The sequence below is a fragment of the Falco biarmicus genome, chromosome 2 (assembly GCF_023638135.1).
Source record: "Falco biarmicus isolate bFalBia1 chromosome 2, bFalBia1.pri, whole genome shotgun sequence".
Classification (NCBI taxonomy): Eukaryota; Metazoa; Chordata; class Aves; order Falconiformes; family Falconidae; genus Falco; species Falco biarmicus.
In genome coordinates, this window is record NC_079289.1 from 65,490,540 (window position 1) to 65,514,908 (window position 24,369).

General features: G+C 41.8%; 1 protein-coding gene across 1 annotated transcript in view; it reads right to left on the reverse strand.

Annotated features, from left to right (window-relative positions):
* The window catches only part of GAS6 (growth arrest specific 6), a 41,419-nt gene that overhangs the window by 9,460 nt on the left and 7,590 nt on the right, over positions 1 to 24,369 (reverse strand). Inside the window, exons 3-10 of the mRNA XM_056328968.1 lie at positions 17,209 to 17,233; positions 16,334 to 16,396; positions 11,100 to 11,222; positions 9,418 to 9,537; positions 7,256 to 7,381; positions 6,003 to 6,124; positions 5,093 to 5,211; positions 4,513 to 4,702 (exon numbers count right to left, since the gene is read on the reverse strand). Of these exons, the coding sequence (XP_056184943.1) occupies positions 4,513 to 4,702; positions 5,093 to 5,211; positions 6,003 to 6,124; positions 7,256 to 7,381; positions 9,418 to 9,537; positions 11,100 to 11,222; positions 16,334 to 16,396; positions 17,209 to 17,233 (888 nt within the window). The remainder of the gene's footprint in view (positions 1 to 4,512; positions 4,703 to 5,092; positions 5,212 to 6,002; positions 6,125 to 7,255; positions 7,382 to 9,417; positions 9,538 to 11,099; positions 11,223 to 16,333; positions 16,397 to 17,208; positions 17,234 to 24,369) is intronic.

Sequence of the window (24,369 nt, forward strand, 5' to 3'; positions counted from 1 at the left end):
TGCTATACGTATAGAAGCAAAAATCTATTTCAGTGGCTGTTTAGACTTATGCTTCCTTCTCCCTGCTAATAGCCCAGGTCATGAGCATCTTTCCCTTGGCATTTCAAGAATAGCTGTCCTAAAATTGTTTCCATCAGCTATGCTGAGATCTCGCTCAGTGCTGTAGCATAAAGGATGATAGGGTTGAGCATGTTTATACCTGGACACTCCCTTTGGATTGCAGTCTTCAAAAGTGAAGATTAAGTGGATTTGATAGTAGAAAAGATTATTCACCGACTATCAAATTTTTTTCTTCTCCTGCAGATACCAGTACCGCCTGGTTTATATTGCTAAAACACTATTTACACCTAGTGTGTTGCTCTGTGCTGTATCCTATGGGACATGAATTTATTTGTCTTAACTTGGCTTGACCTGCTTGTTTAAAGTGGCATCTACACCTCCTGACTGCATTCCATGGAGACACACAAGCCAGTTTCAAACAGGCTTTTTTGGGCATCGGCAGGCTGTGAAGTCCACTCAGTGGGTGGGAGCATAAGCCCACAGGTCCTGGTAGCCACAGCCCAACTGCCTTAGCTACACTGGCTATCTAGCTAAAAACTCACTCTCGGACACCTCTGCTTGGTGTCACGTTCACCACTGCCCTAAGGCACTGGGGTGTGGAGTGCCAGAGGGAACTGGCACAGGCCATCTCCCTGCTCCTAGCACAGATCATGGGCAGCGATGGAGCAAACAGGAATGGGGAAAAGCCAGCTGCAGCAATGTCTATACTGTGCTTCTCCTGTGAAGAAATCCTGCAATTTGCAGGGCCACCCAAATTCAAGGCCTTCTAAAATTTTATTAGATTGTATAGAAAGTAAAAACATAGAAATGTAAAAGAAAATAGTCTGAGTTCTTAGCTGCTTCTGATCATTAATATCAACAAACGCAAAGCAGTGGAAACTTCCATAGGAGACGGGGTTAATCCCTGTGGAAACTCAACAAATTCCAGTTTAGGAAGTTACATTCTCCCTGCTTCACATTGCCCTCTGGCACTTTCAGCTTGGGTTCCTCATATTCAAAACTTAACTGCTGGTGCACGACCATCACCTACAAACCACAAGGGGAAACATTTTGGTGGCCAGCAGGCTGCTCTAATTCCCTCCTTTTGTTGCAAGGAGAAGCTAGCTGCTGACTGCCACAGCATGCCTAGGGACATTCACATGGGGAGTTCTCCTAGCGAAGGGCTCCCATATGGTTAGCCATAAGGGTAGTCAGCTTTGTGTTTTGGATTCACGCCCTGGATAACTCATAGCACACAGCTAGCCTGTCCCCTCTTTGCTGAAAAGCAAGTGGACAGCTCTGAAAAGGGATGGGTGTAGAAGCAGCCGCAGGGTTAAAGCCAAACATGAATCTGCTTGTGATTGCTTAACCTTCAGTTCTGACATTTAACGGTGCAGGTAGGTTATTATTTTTGCTAACCATACTGTCCTCAGAGTGGTACTAAACTAAACATCGAAAATAAGACAAAATGATGACTTTTTTTGGAAATGCAAAACAAACAGAAAGCAAGTGCATTCTCTGCTACCATCAGTTCATACATGCCACTTCATCCAGCTGTATTACACACAAATAACTACATTAGAAGTTCTTCCTGAGGATTGCTTGTTTGTGTTTTCAATGCTGGGAATGATCTTTTAAAAACAGATTAAGAGGGATCAAGATCAGAGAAAACAACCAGGTAGAAATATTGAAAATGCCTTCATATTTCCATAAAAGTATGCAACTTTTGCTCAAGAGACCAAAAGATATACACTACTGGTGCTCTTTCTCATGTTTTTGTTTTAAATAGCCATTGTTTTTTCCTCTGCTGAAAGTTAAATAGTAAAATTACTATTTTCTCACAACCCCTATAAAGCTCTCCCATGTATCCAAACTCCACTGGTCTAGGTTTAACCAAAACTAAGGGCTTGATCCTGTGTATATTGAAGTTCAGACTCAGACTAAAGCTCCCAAACTGCATTTGAGTCTGGACTGTGACCTCTAAAGGTTGTTGGGGTTCTGTTTCACAGAAGGTGAAGCTGGAAAGTACACACAAGCCCATACTTGAAATGTGGCTACATGTCTTATAAAAAGAGACAGATAAAAATGAATAACCCCTCCTCAATGGGATTTTCTAATTAAAAACCATGCTGGACAGAGGAAAAAGGAGAAATGAAAGAGGGGATAAAATGGAGGAACCGATTTAAGAGTTGTATTGCTCAGCCATACAGATTAAATGCTATTCAGAGACAGGGGTGACACTGGATGTTAAGCAGAAGAGAACGAAGTGCCAATAGGGTGGAGGCAAGGGATAAGAAAACAGAGCAGAGAAAGGAGAAATCAACAGCACTCCAGCAATGCAAGCAGCATTCCAAGACTTAGAGGCGAGTCAACCATAAATTCAAGAGACTAAAGGCTCCTTCTTCCTGCAGCCACTCATCTGCGGGTAAATCCTTCTGCCGTTGGCCAGTATCACACACAGCATTAACAGTTTCACTTTGGGAGATTGTCAACAAAGCTATGGCCATTGATTTGCTCCAGGCAAGCACTCCTCTGCCAACACCGCATGGTGCTCTCTCCCACCTGATCCCATACTCTATCTTTGGCAGCTGCCAGGCCCTGCTCAGCCCATGTGCAAGGCAGCACTGGTGGCTGCAGGGCCACCTCTGCTCCTCCTTTGGCATGGGTCCTGTCCACCTGCACTGCACCCACAGCTTGGTCTGCACTGTCCCAAAAAGTCTTGGGGAAAGGTTTCCAGAGGATTTATACACTCTCAAAAAATGTGCAAAGAGTGCACTGCTGCAGCAAGTCAGCCAAGCAATTTCATGTTTATGATGGTACCTGGGGGTAAGAGCCCTGACACTGATGGCTGGCCAGAGACCAGTACTTCTTGCCTAGAAATGATACTTACTTTTATCACACTGCCTTCTCTCCCTGCAGAAAGCAAGCACAGCCTTTGTTTACCCCATAACTCCCACGTGTTTGAGCATTTTTGTATTACTTGAACAAAGAAAATACATTTTAGCTGTCTCCCCCAAAACTAACATGGGAAAGTTTGTAATTACTTCATAATGAAGTTTGCACTTAGCAAGTATGTTATGCTCCCATGTTAAACAGTTTAGCATGGTAATGGCTGTTTTTTGTGATTCCCAAGCCACCCCAGTGGCATCAGCTCTGCTTTACATCTTCTGTCACCATCTTCTCTGCGCAGGCAACTACAATTGCCATATTTCAAATTAGCAGAACAAATCTTACAACACATTTAGTAAGAACTGGCTTGAGGCTACTCCTACCTGTAAAGATACACAGCATGTCATACATTTTATCTACAGCTTTGCTAAACCTCTACCGCTCTCCATTTGGAATCTAAAATTGTTTCACTGACAGCAAAGCAACTGACTTAAACATCACCTCATCCACTGGAAACATTACCAAATGTCAGTAGTTGACACTGAATGCACTCAAGGGCTTCTTTATTTATTCAATAGCAACAATTTTTTTCCCACCTTGCTTTTTTCTTTAATGTATAGTTCTGATATTTTTTATACTCAAAACTTAAATCAGAAAATTATTCATAGATACTAGCATCTGTCTCATGTGCAAGTTAGCAGAGAACTTCTCACCCACTCTCCAAGAGACACGTCAACTTAAAAGTCGAAAGATGTAATTAAGTAATAAAAAATGAAAGGAGAGGAAAAGGCAGAAGTGAGAAGGCACATACAAACTGCTAATCTACTGTAGATCATACTACAGGATGCTTTTCATGATCCTGTCACAAATAGTAACACCCATGATGCTTCCAGAGTCACCAGGAGATGTTCTGTGAGAGTGTCAAGAGCATGAATCCTTAGAAGCTCCAAGATGCAGTGCATCATCCGGGGAGATTGCTGGGATTATGTTAACGAAGAGGTTAGTAAGCACAGAGGTTCTAATAGACCCCAGTATCTTTACAAGGGAAATGGTCTACTGTATATAGCAAAAAGCCTGAAGACTTTTAAAAAAGGATACTGTAGCATAAGAGATTTGTCAAGGGCTCAGAAAATTTAAACCCTGTGACTAAACAAACAAACAAATGAATAAATAAAAGCAACAACACACACACCCCATACGCCAAATACCCTTAGAAACATCCTTAAAAGAGCAGCTACAGAGTTCCTTCCCCCTTGTGCCCTTTCAGCCCTCACCCAGGGGCCATCTTCTCGAACTGACGTGAAGTCAGCTTAGCACTGCTGCATCTCAAAGGCACTGTCTCTGCTCTGGTTGTGCAAATTAGCGATGCAGTCTAGTGTACAATGGATATGAAGTATAATGCAATTTGTTAGAATATTTTTCCTTCTCTCCTTCAAATGTATAATGTACTGGCATGCATTGATTGGATAGACGGATAGAAAAGCATCTTCTCAAGAATGCACAAAGTCTAGCTGCACGTGACAGAGCCCGTCAGGAACAAGCCAAGGAACTACCGGTAAGACGTCAGCCATCGTCTGGACTCACCGTTTGCCACATGCCGTGGTTGATAAGTGGTCCACTGCTGGTCACGCGGCCTATTCCATTGTATTTCAGCTGCAGCTCTAGCCGTCCTTTGCGCAAAGCCAAGACTACCCATGTGCTGTCTTGATGGCCTCCAGCAAAGAAAAGGATACCTTCAGGATCAAAGGTTCTAAAGTCGAACTCAGCCACAAGTCTGACCGCACAGGTGCCAAGAAATAAATTAGTTATGCAGAGTTCAAAAACCACAGAGTACTTTCCATACAGATACCATCAATTCTAGCAGTTACAAAGCTCTGTTAAAACATACTAGCTTTTAATGCACTCCTGAAAGACTTAAGCTGTGAAGACGGGTTTTAAAATAGCACCTAGAATACATTACTGCACTTCAGCAACTATCCTAGGAGCCCTGCGGTCAAGGCTGCCTCTCTCAATTACTGGTTTGGATAACGTTTCACCTTACAGGACTCCATAATTCAAACAAATAATGATGATCATAGGACTAATTGTTATTGTAATGACTTAACTCCATTGCATGCATTAAAGCCAGACAGTGCATTCGACTCTCATTCTAAATTGTCCTCACCTTGTCAGCTGTTTCCTTTTGAAGCGCAGCCTGATAACAGGAGTGCCACTGAACATCCTCCCCAGGTACAAGGATTTAATACTTTTTCCAACAGCAAAAGGCACACATGGTATTATGTCCTATAATCAAAACACATTTTTGAGTGGTTATTCTCACACAGAAGAAAGAGAATCAGAGAGTATGCCTCCTTTTCTCATTCAGTTGCTGTACACACAGTAGGTTAGGGCACTTTAATGTCCATACTCTCAAAATACAGTTGTTTTGGTACTGAGAACATTTCCTCTTTCCTTCCCTCCTCCTTCCTATCTGCCTTGGGGGAATGTTTTCCTATTGCAGAATGAAATCATACTCATAAGATACAGGTTTTCTGCTGCAGTATTATGCCTGCAACAAAAGATGTGCTAAGAACTTGCTGTTGGTTGGTTTCTGCAGAAGCAGCCCGTGCCACTGAAGCCCATCAACCTCAAATGCCTGGAGGATAAAAGCGTCAAGTGCAAGTGTCAGTCTGTAACTTAAACCATACACCCTGAGACCTTTGCACCATCCCACTGGGTCTAACTCAGAAAAGCTTGTGCAGCCAGAGGTAACTCGTGAGTCTAACTCAGAAAAGCTTGTGCAGCCAGAGGTAACTCGTAGCCAAATGAGACAGCTCTGCCAGAGGGCTGGCAGGGCTATCACTGGTATATTCTTTTTGGAATGGGGACAGGAGGAGCCCAAGAAGAGAGCCTTTAAGGAGAAATTTTCTTTTCAAGAGAGCTACTGTTCCCAGCTTATGTGACTTTGCTAATATGATTCCCTCATGCTGGTCACTCAACTCAAGTGGCTTTGGTCCAGAGCTTCACCGGTTATTCTTAACTGCAATGTAAAATAAAGGTCTGTTCTGCAGTTATGGCAAGGAAGACTAACATACCTCACACGTATTCATGTCCCGGGAAAGTTTTACTCCCCCTCTGCCATCGCAATGACAAGTATAACTCCCTGGCGAGTTGACACAGGTCTGTTCACAGAGCTTTTCTTCACATTCATTTATATCTACACAAAGAAGAGGGGAGAAAACAGCAACTGAGTTTGTTTAAACATGAATCACTTGGGGGAAAAAACCCGTATCAGTGCTGTTTTGTAGCACCTTTCATTTGAGCATGCCCAAGTGCTCTGTAGCCAGTACTTACCCTACGCCACATCTTTACGGGAGGGAAGAGTTAGAATTAGCATCTGCACAAATCTATTTTCAGAGATTCCAGCTGCCCAAAGGTACACAGCAAGTCAGTGGGAAGGCTGGAAGCAGAGCTCAACTCCTGGTCTGCTGGTGCAGAGCTCTGTGCTTTAACTTCTAGACAAGACTTGCTCCCTTCAGGCCCCTTCTGCTACGCCTGTGCTGACTGGCTCTGGCTCCTTCAACTCACGTTCAACTCAGGGACTGCTTGCTTCATCATTGCTACTCAGCAGGTGGATCCTCAACAGACAAGTAAAAGCTCAGTTTCTCATTCATTATTTTCTTTTTTTTTTTTTTTTTTTTTTTTTTCCCTTTGGCTTGTTTTTTATCCGCTTCACAAATGAATGCAGGAAAACAAACGGCAATGGCCCACAGGGATCTCTTCAGGCAGACATAAACACTTAGAGCCCGGTAGGGCTGATTGGCGTGCAGTTCAAGTCATTATATTAACTTAGACAAAAGGCAGGGAACAATGCTAGTTTTGGAATACTTTCAAAACTTACTCCGTTGAGAAAGCTTGCAGGCAGTGTAGCCAGCAGAACTGTGCATGGTTCCAATGCATATTAAGCTCCTAGTTCAGAGTAATATCACAAGACAGGTTTTGAAAGAACAACAGCTAGTGCTCTGTAACTTTTCTTGTCCTACAAAGAGAGACAGCAACATGCACAGATGCTTCTGAGCTTCCACCAGATCTTACACTTGTCATAAATTCAAGAAACCTCAGTACTCTGGCTCGTGCAGCTTGATTCAAGTCATCAAAGATGAGTGCAAACTCAATGAACTCGAAGATGACTGCAAACTCCAAACCCACGACCAGGAAAAGGGAACAGAAGTCCACAGTGCAAGCAAGATTACAGAAGCTTTTACCGAAGCCTGAAATTAAATTTCTGGTTGTTTATAGCTTTAAATCATGTAATAAATGCTAACATGATGTTATTTCATGAGCTTACCCTGACAAGTCTTTCTCGTGTCATCGTACTTGTAGCCTGCACCACAAATACATTCGTATGAGCTTATTAAATTTTTACAATGAGCTTCTCCACAGATGTCTGCTGATGCTGTGCACTCATCTATGTCTGTAAAACAAGCAATTAAACAACACAACTTCAGAGGAGTATAATCACTACACTGTTCACATACTGGAGTGGGCTCAGGGTCAAGAGATCCCTACATTACTTTGGTAACTGAAAAACAGTATCTTTAAGAATCTGCTTCCAAGGTTAGCTAGCTATAAGTGACTTCAGGCTTTCAAAACCAGTTTGTCTTTCTTTCTTTAAGCCATTAACCACTACTGGAAAAAACAATGCAAAGTGAGCCAGGAGAAAAACTGTAAAACAAAAAAACTCCCACAAAACCAAAAAGCCCTGCTTCATTCAGGGGGCTAAAACTCTGGGTTAAAAAAGCAGCAAGCAGGAACTGAGGAACAGCAGTATGAATTTTACCAAAACACAGAAGGAACACTCAGCCTGTAGACATCATAGATTTTTGTCCTCCTTCCTCAGCCAGGCTAACAATAATTTTTCATGCATTCACGAAATTAAGATCTAAATCTGTTGATCTGTAGTGGCAAAGGGAAACTGAAGCTGCCCAATTTGTCACAGAGCAGAAGTCATGTCTGAGAGATGTCGTGGGGTTTCACCATGAAGGCAGGCAATGGACTGGAACTGGAGGTCCATAAAAACAATCAAGTGGGTTTTTAAAAGTTAACTAATAACCAGGAAAATCCTGGTGTTGACAAAACATTTGCAGTATACTGAGAGTGCGATATTTACTTTTGCTTTCTAGTACATGTTAAAACTATGATTACATGTTACACCTTGTGATTTTCCCACGTATGGGTAAACTGGTCGATGGTAGTCTATGTAGTATGCTATGTAGCCTACAAATGAACAGACAAAACCTAACTTTTTAGTGTGTGAACATGATGACAGGAATAAATGTGAAAGAAAATTGAAATGCAATGATAAATGTCAGGTGGCATTAACCACAGTTGACAGTAACCTCAGCAATCAGGAGGGTCACAAGCTGAAGCTACAGAATGCTTACAAGCTATGTTCACAGTGCTCTAATAGAGAGTACTAGGGTATTACACAAATATACATAAATACAGAATCAAACATAATTGCAAGCCTACTTGCCGTCTACCTGTCCATGTCAACTGGCACCAGAGGACAATTCAAAAGTGATGCTGGCTCTTCTAAGCAGCTGTTCCCATTAGAAAGCCCATGTAATCTATACAGCCATGACTTTTTTACAGTGGAAATGACACAGAAATAAAATGTCACTGTTTTTTTGCTGGTAGCATTAATATGTTGTTCAGATCAGGTACACAAACTGTTTAGAAGTATGTCCTCACATCCATCTGTAAGAGTTGCATACACAGACTTACCTGTTTTTTCATGAGATACTCAAAACTTTAAGAGCCACTTGTGATCATTAATAAGTCTGTGTCTCAGCCTGAAGTTTCTTAACACTTTTAAAATCTCAGTTGCTTAAGTTTGGGTTATGTAAATTCATTCTGCAGTTTCAATCAAGTACGCCAGATCCCTGCTTTCTGTTCTCAGCTGCTACGTAAAATAGCTACCGACCTTCACTAGGGCCTTTCTACAGCTATTAATATTCAGTTGCAGTGAATTCATCCACCTGTATCTACCTGAATTCAATAGCTGCCACACATACCCAAATTCAGGAAAAAATTAAATAAGAAGCACACAAAAGAAAAACAAATGGCTGATATACTATGACACCGTGAGACTGGAAAGACTCCTAATGATGCAACTGGCCAGCCCTTCCTCCTCTCAATGTCAGGATATGAGGACTGATCAGCTAAACCAATTTAGCATAACCCAAGTCGCAAATCCTCTCAGAATCATGCCTGTGTTATGATATTGGAGAGCAGCATGGTGTGACTGCTGACAAGCCCAGGCATGCCGTTCTGGCTGGAGCACCCAGTACCGCCCCAGCAGAGCACAGCTAACAGGAGCTACCAGCAAGTCTCTGCTGAGCTAGGGAGTAGACCAGGGCAGCTCAGGGCAGCCTAGCTCTCAGAAATACAGTCACAAGACACTAAGCACCCACTGAAGTAGCAAAGTGAGCAGCCCACAAAGCTTACCTTCACATGTTTTGCTGTCTTTAAGAGTGTAACCACTGTAACACGAGCAACGGTAGCTGCCTATCTTGTTGAGGCACAGCTGGTTACAGCCACCATTCTGTGTTCTGCATTCATCAATATCTATGTCAGAAGAAAGTGTTACAGTCAGTTTTTCACCTCTAAATAATCTGGAGGGTGAGTGTGGGATAGGCATTGGGAAGGAGAAAGACCAAACAAGAAACTCTATTACAGCTGCAACACAACGATTACAAAAAGCACAAAGACTTAATTCAGACACATCAAGTACATTAGCTCAAGTTCATTTAATAAAACCCAAAAAGACAGAGAAGGAACTGCTGAGTCTCTCCTTCATAGCTCTGAGAACACAGAAGAGTATCTTTAGTCACTGTGGAGGTGAAGAAGTTTGTTTGCAGAAGCCAACTAATTATAACCGATGTGTTTTATACCATAACTAACTTTTAAAATTATACTATGACCAGTAAGTTCAGGATAAAAGCTTTAAATAAACCAAGAACTACATATCCTTACTACTACAGAACACATAAGAACACAAGAAGTTTTAAGTTCACAGCTACTGAGCACTATGAGCTAAACCGTGCTTCACTGAGTTGGCAGCCAAAGCCTGTTAAATCCAGCAGAGCCCAGATTTCACCCTCATTCTGCCCTACTGCTCATTATATCCCATTTGTATATGGGACTCTAGAGTTAGCTGATGGGCAGAACAGCACATTTCATGGCATTTCATAAGAAAAAGAGGACATACGCTTCAGACCGATCAGTTGCTGAGCTCTCAAAGCTGATTGCACACTGATCACTCAACTGTCTCAAATGCTTAAATAAGCTGCTTGTGAGTGATCCTATAATCTCCCCACAATATTTACATCAGAGGGAAGGGCTTTGGATCTCCTGCTGTCTTGGTTGCCACAATTCTGGACTGGCTGAATGCGATTTCTGGCAATTACTTAATATTGGCAGGCAAAAAAGCAGTGGCCCTGACAGGAAGCCTTGCAGGCAGCAGCAAGAAACATAAACCAGAGAACAAGAGGAGGGAAGATAACTTTGGTACTTCATAAAAGAATAAATAAAGCACTTGGGGGGCTTGGAACTTCTTGCACAAATCATTTCTGCCTAAATATTCTCTTCAGAGGTGGATGGAAATACACAGTGGGATTAAGCAGTATGGAATAAGGTCCTACTAGCAAGGAGGCTTTAACAGAAGAATTTAATCAGTTTGTGCATCATCACACTCAGACCCCAACTTGCCTGCTGGCAGTAACTGTTCCCATTGAGGGATGTTAGAAAGGAAGATGGGCCAGCTTCTCTGGCTCTGCAGTCTGTGATCTGTTTCACCAGGGTTCACAGCAGCAGCCGCAGCAGTTCTGCTTGAAAAGTCACTACAACTCTGCTTCCGCTGCCCCTTTCAGAGGGGTGGGACAAAATGTTGGAGCATAACTTCTTAGATTACCTTGCCAAGATCAAGCTGAGATCCATTAAAATCATATGAAAATGTTGACGTGAAAGAGTTACCTGAGCCACAGAAGGGTAAAAACATGAGCAGTGTGTGTGGTGTGGTTCAATCCTGTGACTTGAATTGTGCAGCACAGTATCAGTGACCATTTGAGAATACAGCAAAACCCAACACATCTCCATTACAAGTATAAAAGATAATGAAAGCCAATTACCTTTTTCACATGTTTTTCCCTGCCAGCCATGCTTGCATTCACAATAGAAGTCCCCCTTGAGATCTTCACATTTGACAGTCCCCTCTTTGTGACAAGGATCAGGAGAACACTGGTTTGGCAAATCTGATTTATGTAAGGAATAAAAACCCCAAAACAAAACAGAACGATACATTGAAGTCACTGAACAATCAGGTGTTTCATTCTCATTAAAAGTCAAGAAGCGTAAACAGCAATGGGGAATCACTATCAGAAATACTCACACCTGGCAAAACTGGAAGCTAATTCGTAGGGCTTACATGCCAAACAAGCTGTGCCAGGAATTTTGCAGAGCACGTGCAGTGGAATTCATTTCATTGCAAAAGGGAGTGAGCTACCACTCCCGTATCTGAAGGGCACATCCTGAAAGAAACAGCTCGAAGTAGCTCATTTTGAAGAAAGTTAATTCTACTCTCCCTGGTTTTGGAGAAAATAGAAAGCAGGTAGTAACTAAAGTACTCAAGGAAGGACAGGTACTCTTTTTCAATTACTTTTGGTAGTTCAGCTGAGGATTTACCAGGGCTTATAGATTTGTGGCTAGCAAAGGTTTATATCTGAATTTTTTGTCAGAGCTGTCCAACTCAGGCTTTTCTGTTACACAGAATAAGAATAAAAAAGAAATAGCAATGTGTTAACAGCGTAAGGATAGCAAACCAGTAATCCAGTTCACAGACAGCACAATGTTCCTATGGGGTCAGCACAGAGTAAAGTCTGCCACTGATTTTTACGCCAAGTTCCAATAGTTGGCAAATGGATTTTGTCCATAGGAAAGCACCAAGAGATTAGTCACTATACTTTGGGGAGGACTGGGGAAACAAATATCAAACTATTCTGTAACTGCTCAATGAATGGAAGTCACCTGTCCAAATTCACCCTACCCATCTACCTGCAAAACACCCAGGGACAGTGCTTTGCACAGATAGCTAAAGGAAGGATGAAAGAAAACCCTTGCCCTTGCAAAAAATTAGTTAGTCGCTATCATGTAGTAGTAACCTGTTAGACCAGTGTTCTAGATCAGTGATCTTTGAAAAACATGAATGTGTTAAGTGTCCACACAACCTTAACCAGAAGGAGCAGTGCAGAAGCTCGTTCTGTAGACTGCAAAGCTCACCCAGTCAAAGCGCCTTTCTGTTTACATACCCCTTCCAGCAGTGGGGTTCAGGAGGGACAGGCCTTCTGCAGCCTTTCTGCCCTTGGGTGAACTTTAATCACAGTCCAGTCTGCCATGGATGCCACCTTCTACAGAGAATGTCTGAACCTGACCATAGCCTTAGCAAACCTGAATGAATGTATATTCACCATGGGACTGACCTTCTACACTGGGGCAGTTAAACAGTCCCGCTGTCCTCCGGACTCACCAGCAAATGGAATGTATTGGAAAAGGAAATCCTATGACTTGAATGCATGATGCCCACGCTTCTCTTCTGATGAACATGCATGGCAGCTTCTCCTGCCTGACCAGCTGTGTCCCCACAGTGGGGGTGACATAGCTGCAAAGCAATGATTCTGCCCAGTTCTTTGGGTGCATGATACAGGAACTGTTGGCAGCTGCTGCAGCCAGCAGCCTTTAAAGGAAGAACTACTATCATTAGCAATGGCTTCTGCAATCCTACAATTTTGGCAGCACATGCTTACAACTCAGCAGAAACCTGGTTCAGTGCAGACAAAAGGAAAAGTTTATGAAAAGTGGACCAGACAGGAACATTTCCAGCACCTGATCAGCAACAGCCCTCTGCAGACCAAGTTTGGTCTGTGATACTAGATTTGCAGTGCAAAAAGTGCTCAGTGGGTACACATTAAGCAAGCAGCAGCCCCTGTTTCATACAGTGGTTCTACCGAGACCGATGCTCACCAACGTCCAGTTCAGACTCTTCATAATATTCTGAAACATTATTTGTGAATTGATGGGCATATGCGGTGGCAGGGAGTCACGTAGGGAGAGAAGCTGTTTGTAGATTAGTAGCCCCGTCAGACTTCTCAAATTGAGAGAAGAATTGGATTAACATCTACTTTAGTCAGGGTTATACTGCTTCTGCATGTCTCTTCTTAACTTCCTCTGTGTGACCCTGAAATTTACTTTCATGACAGGCTGCTTTGAAAAAACTTTAACATTTATGTGAGTGCAGGCAAAAGCAACTCCTTTTGATGTCTTATAAAGCACTGAACAACATTTTTGTTTGCAGCGGGCGCCTTAGATTTGAATCACAGTAACGGTTGTGTTGGCAGGTGCCTCTGGAGGTCACTTGTCCAACCCCCCACTGCTCAAGCAAGCAGGGCCACTGAAAGCCAGTTCCCCAGGACACTGTCTAAACAGGTTCTGAGTATCTCCAGAGATGGAGACTCCACAACCTCCCTGGGCAACTTGTGCTAGTGCTGGTTCAACCTCACAGTGAAAAAGTGTATCCTGATGTTCAGGCAGAACCTCCTGTGTTTCAGTCTGCTTCACCGCCTTTTGAACCTTTGGTTTGCCTTGCGGACAGCCATTAAGATTAAAAATAAGGTTAGAGCATAGGCTCAAATGTTGGATAGCATTTGTGTTAATAGTTATCAAGAAAAAATGGTCAGATTCTTGGGCTGCAATGCACACCAAGTTACCTGAAGACTGAACTTGGATGAACAGAGTGTTGCAGTTTATTCAGATTACCATGGAATAATAATTTCATATTTCTTTATGTTCATCACATTATACAATATACAAGTTTTCACCGCCCGTTTCTCTGTAGGGTATTTGAGTTGGACATAAGGACTGTCTACTGCAAGTTCAAAAACTATAACAAATGCACCTGTCCACTAGGTACGTGTTTATAATAAAGATTCCACTGTTCTTCTGAAGAAGACTAACAGATGCCAGAAATCAGCAGATGATTGGCAATGGCTGTCATTAATACAGTCCATTTTTGAAGTCTATATGGAAACAAGACTTAAGTACACTGACTGCTGCTTCCCATTCATTCTCTGCACTGTGAATTCATGTTTTAATATTCACAAAATAGCGCAAATAAAACTTCACCAGGAAAATGGTAGGTGGCAAAGATTATGACACTCACAGTTAAAAAGCAGGCACGCATGACCTAACAAAAATCCCATTGTGTTTTTTAAGGCCACATGCAGCTTCATTTCAAAAAAACCCTGTAGAGTTTTCCAAACTCTTGCAGAACGAAATCCCTAATTCCTAGCTGACCTACAGGATCTCTTTTAGAAAAAGTTCCAGATCTGCCGACCAAAGTACAGGTCTCTGTGTGTAAGGTGAGCATCTATCTGCAAAGCAATTGCCTTAAATTCTTATTGCAGTCAGTGGAGATCTAGTCAGTGCAATAAACAGTCCAGAGTGATTTAGCTCTCCCCCCAGAGCAGACACAGTTTGGTCAGTGGAATCCCTCTAGAACTACTGGCTGCAGATAAACTCTCTGCTGACTGTGATGGGAATACTGCTCGTGTAAGCACCTGTGCTGGAAACACCTGCATCTACCTCTCTGAATCTGGAGCTGAATCTTCCCTGTAACCCTGATCTAAAGATCTTATGAAATGGAGAATCCTCAAATACTCTGCTAAGCTGTCTAAATCACTGTCGCAGCTAAAATTTGTACCTTATTTCTAGAATAAACTAGTCTAGTTAATCCCCCTGCAGCCCTTAGGTTGTGCAATGTCTTTGTATGCCAGATTAAAAGAGCCTTCCACTACCTTGTTTTGAGAAGAGAAAGGTTGTTAAGAAACAAAATTTAAATGTATCTTGCAGGCACAACCCCACAGAGCTACATAGTCTTTTGGCAGCATCTGTGAAAAATTAAGAGGCATGCTGGAATTGGCCAAGCACAAAGCCTGTCGTTCTTCCAAGTGTTTCAGGCTCCTTCTCCATTACTTCTCCTGTGAATTGACAATGGCTAGCCAAAACTCAACCATTTAAAAATATTTTAATATTTTAATGGGGGAAAATATTATCATTTTATTTCCAAACCACTGCATCTGCAATGGGCAAAAATCCCTAAAAACAATCATTCAGCTTTTATTTTTTCAGATTTTTTCATCACTACTCTTTAGACTGGCATTTCTAAAACACTGATTAGCTGTTTAGAACAAGCGTTCCCAGTTGATGCCACCATTTTCAGCAGAAACTCCCATCTCTTTGCTGTGCCACACACATGAGCAAAAAGAAGTATCCAGCCTCACATCCCACTTCCAACTAGCTGACATACCGCAGCCGACACGGGCACCACGGGCCTGAGCATTCCCAGTCAAAGGACTCACATTTGTAAGTGCTACTGCTGCATTATATGAGGGCAAGTCTTCACATGCCACTTAGTAACCTTGGAATTCACTCTTCAAAAAATGTTGCTGTAATGCAGTTTATAAACATGAAAGGTCGACTAAATCCTGAGCCTGCTTTGGTAGCACTGGTATAAACACATGACTAATCAAACTTGATCACACTAAGGAAGAAACTGAACCACAGGGGCAAAAATGAAAATAAATATGCATACATGCGATTTTCTCCACATTTGAACTGATGTTCTCCCAGAACATATTTAGAATATTTATGCAGCTTTATACCTTTAGCACAGCTAAGCTTCAAGAGGGAACTGGAAAGGTATTAGAAGAGTTCATTAAATTCTGGTTTCTAATGTTAGTAATGAACAAATACCCCTTCCCTCCCCTACACAGTTACCAGTTTGGCTTCCAAATTGATTTGAACTTTTAAAGGTTGTAGTATTTAAAGCACAGTCACATGATGCGTGAAACTGATCTCTTTTATGTAAAGAAGTCCGACACAGGCCTGGGTTTGACTTCAAGCTTTTTTTAAAGTCTTTTAAAGATTCCTTAATAGCAGGGAGCCAAAGCTGACATTCAAGAAAAAGGAAAATGAAAGGCCAAGCACAGTGTACAACCTTATGGCAAATCCTATTTCTCACCCCTCTTGCTTCTCAGACTATTCAGACCTTAGGAAACTGGTGGGAAAGAAATGTCTTGCATCATAAAATACCAAAGCACTGAAACATGACAGCTAGATGGTAATAGGTTATAGAAGGGAAAAGGTCTTGTTTTGCTGCTCAGACAGGACCAGCGATAGGGAGTTTCAAGCCTAAAGAACAGGAAGACCAGTACTAAAATACTATCGAAAATAGAGATGGCTGAGCTGGTCCCACTTCTTCAGGTATTATGAGAAAATATTTAACTACAGTATACAAACCAAAAATGCTTACTATGAACGCATGTAAGGAAATCTGGACTTCTTGTATAGGGCGACCCATATTTCTGAATACAAGCTGAAGAACAGAAAATGAAATTGTTATTATTATAATGATGACATGGCAACTGTTCAAAGCATACAAAATGATACCTGGCCTGCAAGAATTTGCAGGGGTGCAAAATCTGTGCAATATTATAATCCCCCAGATGTCTTAAAATTCTTCAGTTCATTAACATTTTTTAGCTCTGATGTACAGTAGTTATAAGCCATCTGAAGAGGGTGATCACTTAACCAGATGCTACTATGATTTTAAAAGCATGTTAATAGCTACTGAAATTTGACGTACTAAAACTCTTTTAAAAAAATCTAAAAAGCACATGGAGTTTTCTCAAACTGTTGGCATTTGTGATATGTAATACTACATATTAAACACAAATGTTTATCTTATATAAAAAAAGAAAACAATATAATGCCATGACTATGATACATTCAATAGAATAAGCCAGTGGTTCAATCAGTAAAGGCACTATTTTTATTTTTTTTAAATTAAAGACATTAGTTAATAGCTAAGTTAATTAATGCAGGGAAAAGATGTAAGACGTTACATTATCTACTAATGCTGCAAGCTACAGATACAACTGCAACATCAACGCTTTAACATGCAGAAAACACATAAAGGATCTCTCTATGCAAATCTATACCTAAGTAAAGAACACACCTCAAAATCACATAAGGAACGTAAAGTCTATCTTAAAAGTTAGCAATGCGTGTTTATTGCAATGAGATTTCCATTACTTTCCTTAGCAGAGACTTCAGCTGTGACAATCTCCAGTGTTAGGTACCACATACCAGCACTGTCACAAAATGAAAGTAAAAGCTGCAACTCACCCAAGTATTTCGGGTAAAAATATTCCTGTAGAAGGAAGAAAAAAAAAGCAAAGATTTATTGAATAATATTTGCTTCTATTGTCATACCATTGAAGAGCTACGGTTAGTTTGGTGGTCTTGCATGGCAATCATTTAACATGGTCCAGCATCCTAATTTCTTTATATCCAGAGCCAGAAGCAACACAGTATCATATATGCATTTTGTCTTTTGAAAAGGAAAGAAACATTAGCTCCAGTCTCAAGATATTTTTTGGCAACAGCTGACTTGGTAAGTGGTAGTGGCTGAGCATGAAGCCACTTACCCACTGTCCAAGAGGAAAAGGTCCTGACGGCATGAGGTAAGGGAAGGAAGAGGAATCTAGAGACAAAACTCCCGAGGGAAAGTACAGGATCATCTAGTCACTCAGTGCCTCCTCGGAGGCCCTCTGCTTCATGCAGAACATGGGCAGCACCCTAACATCACTAAAATAAAAAAGGTACCTTTTGCTTTTACAATGAGCACCCTACAACTTTAACAGCAACCATTGCCATACCGCCCACTCCATCACATCATGGAGATGTTCTGCTCAAAGAAAGGAATAATGATAATTTGCAAGTGAGGGGAAAACTGACATTCATTAATCTAAAACCAGACTGCAAAAGGCATTCCCATTCCTCTAATGGTACATGGCCACACATTACTGTTCTCTATCTTGTGTCAACAAAGTGTAGCCATACAGTGGGAGCAGCAGTTTGCTGATGTGATGTGGATCTAACCTTGCACATTAGAAAAACGATCAGCATAGTGAAGCCTTGCCAGGCACAAGAGTGCCTGTGCCAATGCAGAGAAGCAGCAGGAAAATGCAGCGGTGCTACCTGCAAGTGTGAGAGATTGGCCTAAGCTATCATTAAACCACATTCTTAAAAAAATTACAAAAATGCATGGCCAGGAAAAAGCATTTTTTTCCAATTTCACTTCATACTGGATTTCATAACGTGTAAGTCACTAGTTAAGCACTGTTAAAATTGTCATTGAGGCATGCAATGAGGGAAAACTTGTGGATTTTACCAGTGCTTAATTATTTTATTTTTAAACAAAGCGTTTCTCAGCTAATTAAGAAAGCATACGCATAGCATAATTCTCTTTCATACAACGTGAGCAATTTTCATATAGCACTATCAGCAGTGAGACTGGGACAGTAAATATCCTGTATTCTACAAAATTACTTTGGTCTGTCCAATGTGCAAAATAAGGAACTATTTTATCTTCTCCTTTTATTACAGATGTTTGGATAAGCTTATGCATATATACAGGCATGTGCATACAACAGAGACAGGCACACACTTTGAGTCTTTTGTTTAAGGTTTAGTTTTGGAAAAGACAAGTCAAAAAAATACAGTCAAAATAAAAGTAAATCTAAGCAGTCTAAGTATTCAGATGAGTGCACAGCTGTGCTATAACCACAAACTGAACTTCAGCCAGCACTTGAGGAGAAAAAGATAGCGGCATGTGATGAAATATTACAAATATTTTTTTTCATTATTTCCCCTTTATTCAATACGCATCACAAGAATGTGCAGATGTGTTTAACCACCAACAGGACAATCCAGACACTGGCAAGAACAACTTTTTCTGCACTCACAGAACAAGAAATAGGTGCTTTTGTATTCATGGCCACCAGCCTAATTGCTCCAAGTCAATGATGGCAAAGGCATAAAACTTCATTTTCTCCTTGACCTTTGATGAATGAATTGAGTGCTAGAAAAGTTGTATAGAGTTTAATTTTGAAGGAAGGATTAAGGTAACTAGTTATTTTCATTGCACAAATAACTTTCCAAATGCAAACTGACTGTATATTGATTCGATGCCGATTGAACAGTAGAAGAGTGAAACTCCAAGACACTGTACCACACAAGCTTCCTTTCACGAGGTACATAACAGAGGTAAGTGATTTAAACAGGAGGCTATTAATAGAATTAATTTAACCCTTCTTTCCCTGTATTCCTCATTTGCTTATCTTATACAAAAGTACTTGCTCATCAGTAGCACTTCTCCAGGCATACAGGACTTGCTGATAATACCATTCAAAAATAAAGCAACATGATCACAGGTTCTAACATTACTCATTCTTGTATAATGAACTTTTAATACTTCTCCGTAATCATTTTTCCTTACAACAGGCTTCTGGAAATACAATGACAAGAGGTTTCCATTCAGCCAAAAGATTAATAAAGGATGAAGGACAAATTATCTTCCACCTTGAGAAAAGGAACCTGCCTAAACTGAAAATAGCAATCCCTTTTCAAAAACACTGATGACAAGTTTTCCCAGTTAAAAATTGAAGTTGTGCCTAACCTGCACAGAAAGACAGCCAGACGTGCATTATTTCTTGTGTGAGCACTCAGCTCCATGATGCCCTAGTCTTAATGACTCACAGATGTCAGGGAAGAGTCAGGTCTTTGCAGAGTCAGGTCCCTGTTAAAAGTCTGAGACTCATCTTCCCTTCATCAGCAGTCTCCAGCTGTATTTTCAGGATCCATCAAAAATGCCAAGAGAAATGCTTTGAGGCTTGCTAAGGAGGAGTTAGCAAAGATTCTGTGTTACTACTTTGCTAATTTATCAACATTTCTCAGTTTTAGCCTCACCAAACATCTCACCATTCAGAAAGCCACCCAGTATTCACAGGATCAAAACGCAGGAGGTTGTTTTACTGTGACCACCGTGGCAGTAAAAGTCACCATGGAAATACACTAAGTGTTAAGTTTTCAGCTTGGACTCTAGTAAAAGAAGTCAACATTCAAATGTTGTCAGCCCTTCTCCTTTGGATCTTCTTGCCTAATTACTGCTGAAAATAAAAGCAGGAGCAATGGGCTTTTAAAATATAAAGCTATAAACAAAACAATGCTGGACATAAACATCCTCTGGATAGGCTGCTGTAGAGATGCTAACCTTACCAAGCTTTCTAACCGCTCTGTCCGGTAGTAATCCATCCCAGTGGATGCATGAGCAAGACAATATCTTGCAGAAGCACCACCCTCCACAGAAGACCAACCTTCATGAATGTAGTTGCAATAATTCCAGCCTCCGTGCCTGCTCCTACCAAGAAAACCTTCATGTATTTCCACCCCTCCTTTCTGTAACCCAACACAACTTCTGGCTGGCTGGCTCCCACATACCAACCAGTATGACTGGGACACCAGGAGCTTCAATAGTCAAGGGCCTGGCACCAGGACACCCACAGCCTGCAGACCAGCATGTGGTATGAGTTACACACCACACATCGCGTGCCACCATATAGCTCAGCAGAGTACAGCTCAGCAGAGATCTCAGGTAAAGAGGGAGAAATAGGAGAGACTGGGAAGTGCCTCACATCTACAAGTCTCCACCCTGTCAGTGAAACGGAAAGGATGGCATGGGGCCGGTCCCTCCAGGCAGGTCCTGGCTTGCTTATTTCAGCTCAGTTCAAGAGACTGTCCAGGAGACAGAGCTATGATTTGACAGAAAAGAGTTTAGCTCTACAGCCCCAACCCCTTTCACATGAACATGTGTACATGCTAGAAGCAAGTCTTTCAATGCATTATAAACAAGTACTGGTTTCCACAACAGTAGTGCAAGACCTAGGAGTGCATGCTTTTATTTCAGGGTCGAGTGACACCAAACACTTTTTCATGGGGTTAAGAAGTTCCTCTCCCACCTACATCCAGAGTTTTTTCCTACCCTTATAACACAGCCACTACAACAGTTAGTGTCGATATCTAAAATGAAAAGAGAGCGCAAGTTTAAGTGTCCTCAAAAAAACCAAGCCAAACAAACACACCCCAAAACTCCAGGTTGTTCTTTTTTGTATTTGTTTCTTCTTCCAGACATTCATGGTTGCAGTGAAACAGTTAAGAACAGTTTCTGTGGAGCCACCCCCACAATAACCTGCATTGAAACAACTGAGGAGAACAGCACCATGAAGGTAAGAATTCATAGCAGGGCTGTGGAGTCAAAGGGGCAGAAGTACCTTCATCAGCTTCCCCACCAAAGGAAACCTACAGTGTGACTGGGGTCACCACCTGTTTTCAACTCTATGGCCAAACTCTCCCTTAGTGGTAAAATCCAGAAGTTACACAAATTATACTGGGTATGCATCAGTCCTGCTGCATTTTTAGAGAAGATGGAAGAACACCAAATCAGAACAGGCATCAACATGAGTCACTGTATAAAAATAGCCCTTCTGAAAACATAACAATGACCCTGTCTACACCAGGAAAATGTTCTCACTGTTGCTTGAAGTAATTGGCAACACTGGAAACCTCAGCCAAAAGGGCCTGCCAACGGCTTCTGTTTATTTTGCTTGAGTCAGGTAAGCTTGATCAGCACTGAATCCGATCAAAATCACGTTTGAGCTGCAGTGGCAGCAGACAAAAGATGTAGTTGACAGAAGGACTGCTCATGTTCCTGGAAAACTGGCTCTCGGTGGCCCTGCATGGGAGTTGGACCAGATGACCTCCAGAGGTGGCTGCCAGCCGCAACCACCCTGCGATTCTGTGACTGCAGCACTGCTAACACTAAGGGATCTCACAGACTTGTGTTAGCAGTGGTAATTTCTAAAAAGCACTTTCTTAGTTACCTAGTTACCTCTCAGAGAGCAGCGCCAACTCCCACATCATGCACTTTTCTCATTTCCATACAATGACTCTCCCTTTTCCTCTTTCCTTCAGGACTGAATATTTGTCTTGGGCATGGCTCGACCTCCTCCTTTATAAATGTACTTCATGTTTCCACACTGCAGGCCTGCACTACCCTTGCAAAGCAATGGCCGCTAGCAACCATAATTTGCTATAATTTAGTGTTTGGCAATTGTTAACTGGTATAACCTGAGAATGCAAATCTCATTAATGTTCAAGAGCCCTCTCCATTTTTTGAAACCCAGGCTTAGGCTTTTGATGCATAGCAAATCTCATGCTGAATTATTAGGCCTTCCTCCCATACAATGTAATTAAACCGTCCTGTAATTCAGAATTTTAAATATGTAGAACCTATAGGTATAGAAGTTATGCTCAAATCAATGCCATGTTGCTTCCACAAGCTTTCCCTCCCATTGTGAGGAACCCTACACTCAGCCAGGTTAGTTTGCTTCCTACTTTGGGGCGATCTCCATTTTCCATGCAAGAAGCAAGGAGAACTCTCCACAACTTGGCACGTAAGGCTTTAGAGAAACAAGCAGGTCACGTTACAATCCAAAAGCAGCCTCCACGTCTCATCTCATACCACCAAAGTTACAGCTGTTTAGGGTAGCTTTGAGATTTTGTGTCCATTCGCAAAGCGTCCACTTCACACTGACCAGCTATTCTGGTGCACAGACTGTGACTGCCCCTTCCACTGAGTTGTTGATCTTTACAAACAAGAAGCACTCATGACCACCCTCTCCAGCATCACCCATTTCATAGAGACTAGGTATCTCTGCAGAATCCTGAAGACTGGAAATGACGTCTGCTGTCATAGCTTCACTTGCCCTCTTCTGAGGGGCAAGGCTATTTCCCAACAGCTTACTGAGGTGCCACTTCAGCAAAAGACATTGCTCTGCAATGAGAAAAACCTCACCAATGACTAGAATGTACAATTACTGGGAAAAAAAAATCATGAAAGGAAAGAAAAGAAGAAAAAAAAAATGTTTCTGTGTGTCACAGCCAAGCAAAACGCACACTTACATTTGTGAAGATGTAGGGGGCACAGAGAGATGGTTTCTATATGCAGCCTGAGGCAGGGTTTGATTGGACGGTAATGGTGTGAAATAGATGTAACTGGTGCCAAGGGCCAACTGAGAACATTTGTGGAGTGATTCCAGTGCTGTATGTGCTTTTGAGTTATTCTTAATGCACTGCAGTCACGAGTGCCTTGAGGTTTCCTCCGCTGCTTCAGGCTTCAAAGGCTACTTTCCTTCCAGCTGTATTAATGTGCAATTTGAAAAGAGGATCTCAATTTGATAACAGATCTTCACTCGGTCGGTGTTGCTTGCTTGAATCCTTACTCATTGCATTAGTTAAAATATTTGTACGTGTGGTTAAATTAACACTCAGAAATTTTCAGTCAAATTAAGCAAACCAGGATCTGACAAAACACCTAGTGTAAGTAAAAGGGGTCTCCCTTCAGCATCCTATATTCTGTCACTACTCTGCAATTACTTAAACTGTATTTAAAATAGAACAGATTCTATATCTCATCCAACATGATTTAAATGTCTGTGATCTCTCCTGCAGCTCTGTTAACATTTTACCCACTGAAGTAGAATACTACATTTTTTTCCCCTTCCTGTAATCTAGTGATACTGTTTCTTAGGATTTTGCTTACCTGCAGAGGTTGCAGCAGCTCACACTAACAGTGTTCAGCCACTCTGAGGCTGGATTTGGCCTCAGAGGGGACGGGCAAGCGAGGAATAGGGAAGTGACATATGAGACAACACTAAGTCCTTTCGACAGAATCTGATCTCATACTTCCCTGTTCATTATTTTAATAACTAAGTAACTTTTGCTTTTCTCTTCCTGTCCTAAATGTTTTCTGGAATTGAATTAGGACTCCCTGTTCTTGGAACTGGCCGAATGTGGTAGCTCTCCAGATGCACATGATTTTGTACAGTGCAAGCATGACCCATTTGCCTTTTACCTCTTCATTCATGCACCCCTCTGTCCTGCCAGGTGTGCAGAGTGAAAACAACACCAACATTTGTCCCCACTCCCTGGGTACCCTCCTTACTTTCCAACTTTGCCCTTCCTCTGGGTCCCACTGCTGATGCTCAAAGGAACAGGAAGAAAATCCAAAATAATAAATAAGGAAACTTCCCCACAGATGTGTACATGTGTGGACAGCCTCCAGAACAGCAGGTCATAACAGAACAGTGGTGAAGGTAGAGATATGGAAGGGAGACCTGCTGAAAAACTTCAATCAGATTCTCCAAGACTTCATTGTTCACTCACCTCTTTGACAGCATGACCTGTGATAATCCTTTCTGCTTCTCCCCTGGCACCTGGCCTTCCCAGCCTAAACTCAACACTGTCCTTTCCAACATGTTGGTGCAACCCTTTGCGAAGTTGCATGGTGAACTGGACCTGGGAACTGGACCAGCTGCAAAATGATCCTTTTTCTCTCCAGACTACTTTTCTTTAGATTGGTTACTTAAATCAGTCCATGCAGTTACA